Source organism: Penaeus monodon, chromosome 6, assembly GCF_015228065.2.
Source record: "Penaeus monodon isolate SGIC_2016 chromosome 6, NSTDA_Pmon_1, whole genome shotgun sequence".
Taxonomy (NCBI): domain Eukaryota; kingdom Metazoa; phylum Arthropoda; class Malacostraca; order Decapoda; family Penaeidae; genus Penaeus; species Penaeus monodon.
The window spans coordinates 45,841,051-45,847,696 of NC_051391.1; the positions used below are offsets into that span (position 1 = coordinate 45,841,051).

The window sequence follows — 6,646 nt, forward strand, 5'->3', positions numbered from 1 at the left end:
TTGATGACAAAAATGATGGCAACAATGAGGATGATGAGGATGATGATGATAATAAAATAGTATTAACAAAAACAGCAACAGCAATAATAATTTAATAATTATGATAATAACAATAATATAAATAATGATAATGATAATGAAAGTGGGATAATAATTTAAATAATTATAATAATGTTAACAATAATGATGATGATGGTAATTGTAGTAGTAATAATAAAAATAATAATAATACCATTACCTCTAATAATAATGATGCTACTACTAATAATAATGATACTACTACCACTAACAATAATGATACTACTACTACTACTACTACTAATGATACTTATACTACTACTACTACCCATGGTAATAACGATAAAGACAACAATAAAACTGAAAAATATTGATGAAAATCATAGCAATATTTACCATCATGATAACAGGAACAGGAACAGGAACAATAATGGTATTGATGACGGCGATCATGGCATATACAAAGAATAACCATGAAGTATATATTTGATATAATTAGTGTTGGAGCTGCTATATCATAAAACGAAAAGAAAAGCTCTTTTTAGGAATCAGTTGACTGTTAGTAATAATAGTTATAACTTGCTGCAGTGTCTTTGGTTGTTTTAACCTTCTCATTTTCGACCCAAATTAAGCATATACACAAAGTCATCTTTACAAATGTCTAGAGAACGAAAAACTGAAATAAAAGGTAATTACTGTTTGTATATTTCATAGGGAATCTTCTTTTGTATTTCAGTTATTTGTTATTGGTATGTTTAATTTGAATATGATTCGAATATCTTCCTACGCTGATTAAATTATTCAACGAATAAGGTAAATCTGAGCTAATATTGATTAGTTAATAAAAAGGAAATCATAAAGCACAGTGCTTAATTAAATTAAATTAATGTTTTACCTATTTTCCACAGCCAATCCCAAACATCCACGTCACAGGGAGGGCGTGGTCTTCTTCACCGTTGGCGCATTTAAGCAGCACTCGGCAAACTACGACCACACATCTCACTTCCACTCACATCTCTTCAGAAGCTCACCAGTGCAATCCTTTGTCTGAAAAGATGAACTGCATCAACAATGGTACTATGGCCGCCATGGCAGCAGCCCTCGCCGCCAATTCCACCATGTCGTCCGATAAGGCAGAGATGCGACTCTATCTCGACAGACTCAAGGCCATGGTACCTCAGTGTCCCAAGAATCGCAAGGTGTCCAGACAGGAGCTCCTCGAACACGTCATCAACTACATCAGCGACCTCGAGGACACCCTCCAGTCAGACTCTGATTCCGACTCCGACAGTCCTCCAGCGAGTCCCACCAGTGACTTCAGCTTCAGCGACTCCTTCAACCAGTACGCCCAGTTAAGTGGCTACAATCAGCAGTCTCAGTTAAGTGGCTACAATCAGCAGCCTCAATTAAGTGGCTACAATCAAGAGTCTCATCTCAGCGGCTACAGTCAGCAGCCCCAGTATGGCGGTTACGGAACGCAGCCTCACCTGTATTCCCAGCAGCAGTACAGCCAAGAAAATTCCATGATGATGGAGGACTTCCATGGAAGCAGCGGCTACACCAAGCACTACGGAGGCAGTTCTGCGAGTTACCCACTCGGCCAGTCGACCCAAAGCATGGAGATGGACACTTATGGCTTTGGATATTAATGTCGACAGTTAAAATTCATTGTGTATATAGTCTCATCCCACATCATCCACAAATATCATGTACATAGTTATATATTGCTAGATGAAAAAAATAATAAAAAGAAAGAAATCTAACACTGGATTTTTCATTGTGAATATAAAACCCGCATACAACCAAATTTCCTAGAACTCCTAAGAGTTATGCAATAACAATGATTAGAGGCCAAACTTTATCCGTACAATATGATGTCAATCTTGTTAGTATCTTTAATTTTGCCTAAATGCAACCATGATACAATAATGCTCGAACAAATGGAATTTATTCTGCAAAAAGCATATGGAATCACATTCACAATGGAGCGATAGATATGCATTGATATTTGTATAGATAAATGGACTTTATTGATAGAGTACAACCGGAATTTCAAACAAATAATCATCCGTCGAACTGCCATTCACTTGGTTATCTTTAACTGCCTCGGAAAGACATTGAACCAAACTTGAAATTCTAACCGGCCTTGAAGTTGGTATTGAAGTTTCAGAGGCGAAAACTGGGGAGTGGAGCGGAGGCTGAAGTTGTGTAGCACTAATTTCTATAGCGCACTGTATTCCCATGGCTATATCGCACAAGGATATATATCAATATCAGTTTCATAGCCTTACAACCCCCAGTGCGATTAATCATCAGTATATATACACAAATACGTATTCATATGCGCATGTCTAACTATCAGTATATACATACGCAGACATATTTATCTATCCACACACACATATATTATACACATATAGATGTGTGTGTGCATTGCATTTATTCATACACACATATATACATATGCATACATGTATATATGCATATACATATATACATCTTTATATACATATATATTATATATTATATATATATATATATATATATATATATATATATATATATATCCATGCACACACACACACACACACACACACACACACACACACACACACACACACACACATATGTATATATATGTATATATATATATATATATATATATATATATATATATATATATATATATATATATATATATTTACATCCATATATATATACATATATATTTACAGCCATATATATACATATACATATTTACATCCATATATATACATTTATATACACTCATACATGTGTATACATAAACACATTGCGATCTTTCCGTGTTTCCTCTTTGAATATGAAACAATTCGTGCCATTGCGATTTTACATATGCCTTTTTTTTTTGGTTTGTTATATAAAAGTCTAAGAAGAAAAAACAAACCTAAACTTTGTTAGAAATCACTCACAAAAAGAGACATTCTGCTTTTCTCTTTTTTTTTATCATCAACATGCTCATGCATCTCCCAGGCTGCAGTTAATTTGTGTATTAAAATAAACTCAAAATCCTTGAATGTACCGTTTTACAGAATTTCTTCATTCGCTTCATCTTCTGTTTTTATGAACATGTTTGAAGATACCTTACCCATATGATACCTTATAAACAAAAAAAAAATCTTTCTTACATACCGAATATCTCGCAACATGTGAGAAAAATTAAAGGCATGCATAAACTTCAATAAAATGCTAACAGGATTGCGAGGAAAAATATTTGCTTTAGTTTCCTCACTAAAGAAAATATATCTATATTTTACTAGAAATCTCCAAAATGAAATGGGCCGTGACTGGAAAGGGTAAGCTGAAGCGGTTCAAAGAAAGATATAGAATTTCTTGAAACTTTTGGGGAGCTTTTCTCATACTTTATTGGAATATCTTCTTCACTTGTTTTTAATACAACGATTTTTTTTAATGTATTAGTTATGTTGACATGATTTTATTATGTGTGAGGGTACTTTCCCATGCTGAGACTAGTAATTGTTGTAAAACTAGGGAAATATCAGTTTCTCAGCTTAATACAAATATGCCTAATGTATATTCAGACAAATCAACGTCCAGTATGTTCTCCTTAGACAGCCCTGTTTAAAATCTAGCTTATTTTAATAAAGGCTAAGTAATTGACTGCAGGAAATAAATATAATTCGCTGACGAATTCTACACCATGAAACTGTCGGTCGGTATTGTCCGTGCCACATAAGGTCAGAAAGGTGACTTTACAATACTTTTGGATATGGAATCAAATTAACTCATGTTCAGTTGCAGTGTTGTAGTATACAGAAAAAAGTTATGTAGGTACGTTTGTTTGTGCTCGCCTAGTAGAATATCAGGAACTGCATGTTTGATGTATATACAAAGTGAGACGATTTAAAATTCCTTATCACAATATATATACATATACATATCTATATATTATATATATTTTTAAAAAGTATTCCTGCTGTCTATTCATACCTGAAAACATACTTAACCAAATATAGTAGAGTGCTTTATATGATTAAAATTAGAAATTAACCGACTCAAATTCAGATCAACATACCCAAAACAAACAATCAAATAAGGCATATATTTCTATGACCAATCTCGACCCTTTACGTCACAAGGAGGCGTGGTCGAGGGCGGATCTTCGTGACCGTTGGCGCATTTAAGCGGCACTCGGCATTCCAACGACCATACATCTCACTCACACTCCCATCTCTTCAGTTCACCAGTGCAATCCTTTGTCTGAAAAGATGAACTGCATCAACAATGGAACTATGGCCGCCATGGCAGCAGCCCTGGCCGCCAACTCCACCATGTCGTCCGATAAGGCAGAGATGCGACTCTACCTTGACAGACTCAAGGCCATGGTACCTCAGTGTCCCAAGAATCGCAAGGTGTCCAGACAGGAGCTCCTCGAACACGTCATCAACTACATCAGCGACCTCGAGGACACCCTCCAGTCAGACTCTGATTCCGATTCCGACAGTCCTCCAGCGAGTCCTACCAGTGACTTCAGCTTCAGCGACTCCTTCAACCAGTACGCCCAGTATGATGGCTACAATCATCAGTCTCAGTTAAGTGGCTACACTCAAGAGTCTCATCTCAGCGGTTACAGTCAGCAGCCCCAGTTCGGAGATTCCTTCAAGCAGCAGCCCCAGTACGGCGGTTACGGAACGCAGCCTCACCTGTATTCCCAGCAGCAGTACAGCCAAGAAATTGCATGATGATGGAGGACTCCCAGGGAAGCAGCGGCTACACCAAGCAGTACGGAAGCAGTTCAGCGAATTACCCACTCGGCTACTCGACCCAAAGCATGGAGATGGATACTTACGGCTTTGGATATTAATACCAATCGTTAAATTTCATTGTGTACATACTATCACCTCATTTCATTTCCAGAAAATTATACATTGTTCCCCTGTTGTTAAACTGTTGATAGAATATAGAAATATATTGTAAGAATCAACTATTGAATATCTCTCCCCATCTAAGAAATGTTCATATTGCAAATTGGTAACGTTGCTGAAACAATGCATATTGATTATACATGAAAATGGAAATCATACTCACAATGAAACGTGAGGATTTGTTCAAATGATCACAATTTAAGAAATTTTACATTTCCTGAATTTTAGATAAATATTATACAGTTATTTATGACTCAGCCGCAGTGCAACTCATTTAACTTCATGCACACATTTCTCAGAAAATATGCACTTATGTTTTTATATCATTTGAAATTACTTCTTCAACAATCGATGGCAAACTGATCACGATGTTTTAATTCTGAGCTTATCTGAAAGTAAATCACGCCTTTCTCTGATACTCTAAGTATGTTTCATATTTAGAGTATCAGCTTATATGTAACGCTCTTTATACTGGCTGTAGCTGCCGTTCCCATGAGGCTTTCATCATCTGCTACAGTTAATGACATGGTATTATGACTTAATTATTGTATAACCATTTTATTGTCACAATACTCTTTTTATCGAGTTACTATTTTCACTGTCATATTACTGTTTTCGTTGTGTTACCGTTTTTAACATGTTACTGTTTTCATTATTGTAAAACTCATGCCACTGTCCCAACAGATTACTACGACTGAAAGTCATGTTACTGACTTTTACTATTGTAAAAGCAGGATGTAGGCTTTAACATTGTCCCGCATGCTGACAATTTGATATAGGGGAATATTATCTCTTGAATTTTGCAATCGATAATTAATGCATTGAAATAATTATGCAATCGTTCATGGAGCTTAACCGAGTGCTTAACGTTTTCTCTTGAAAATATATATCCTAGGTCTGTCTGAATGGTTGGGACAAGAAACGGATGGAACATTAAAAGTCATGATGTTAGTTATATACTCTTGTGATACTCGCCATGTTTTCCAGTTAAAAAATAAATAGATGCTGGCATTTCATTGATTATAGTTTTAATCGCCTATTGATTATAGTTTTAATCGCCTGATTTAACAGCGATGAAATTTTACTTATACATCCAATTCTAATATATTCGGCATTTCTGCTAAAGGTAATTTTTAAAAAGCGGCTGTGGTAAAGATAAAAGCATTGCTGCAGGAAGATACTATACCGACGTTTAAAAAGGCTTTTGTAACGACAAAACCTTTTTAGGGACGGAAATTGCATCTGCAATATCATGAGATATTTATGAATGGTATTATTCTTGTGAATTTGAAAGGAACTGTAGGGCGTTTTCAAGACAACTTGAAATTGTATTCCACATTTTTTTTCGTTTATATTTCCGAATCTAAAATACAGTGGCCATGTGATTTGAATGTCATAAATGCATTATAATTCATTATCAATATCATTAACGAGTTGCAATATTTCCAGCCATTATAATAGCTTACTTGACCAATAGTAACCAGGCCACTTAATTAGCGAAGGTAATATTTGTTTAAATTCGCTGACGAAATCCACAACTAAGGAGCTGTCGCGGGGATTGTCCGTGCCACGTAAGGTCACTAAGGTTACGTACTAATCATTTGAAAGTAAAATAAATGTTAATGGATAAAAATCCAGCTACAATGCACGTATTTCTCAGAAAAAATATGCAATATTTTTTCTCTTGTGCTTTGCGAATACCA

General features: G+C 35.4%; 1 protein-coding gene across 1 annotated transcript; it reads left to right on the top strand.

Moving 5' to 3' along the window:
• Window positions 1–4,249: 4,249 nt before the first annotated feature.
• On the top strand, window positions 4,250–4,949 carry LOC119573805. The gene has a single exon (XM_037920906.1). It carries the CDS (start codon window positions 4,287–4,289, stop codon window positions 4,758–4,760), a length of 474 nt encoding a protein of 157 aa, XP_037776834.1. The 5' UTR covers window positions 4,250–4,286; the 3' UTR covers window positions 4,761–4,949.
• The last annotated feature ends 1,697 nt before the right edge of the window (window positions 4,950–6,646 follow it).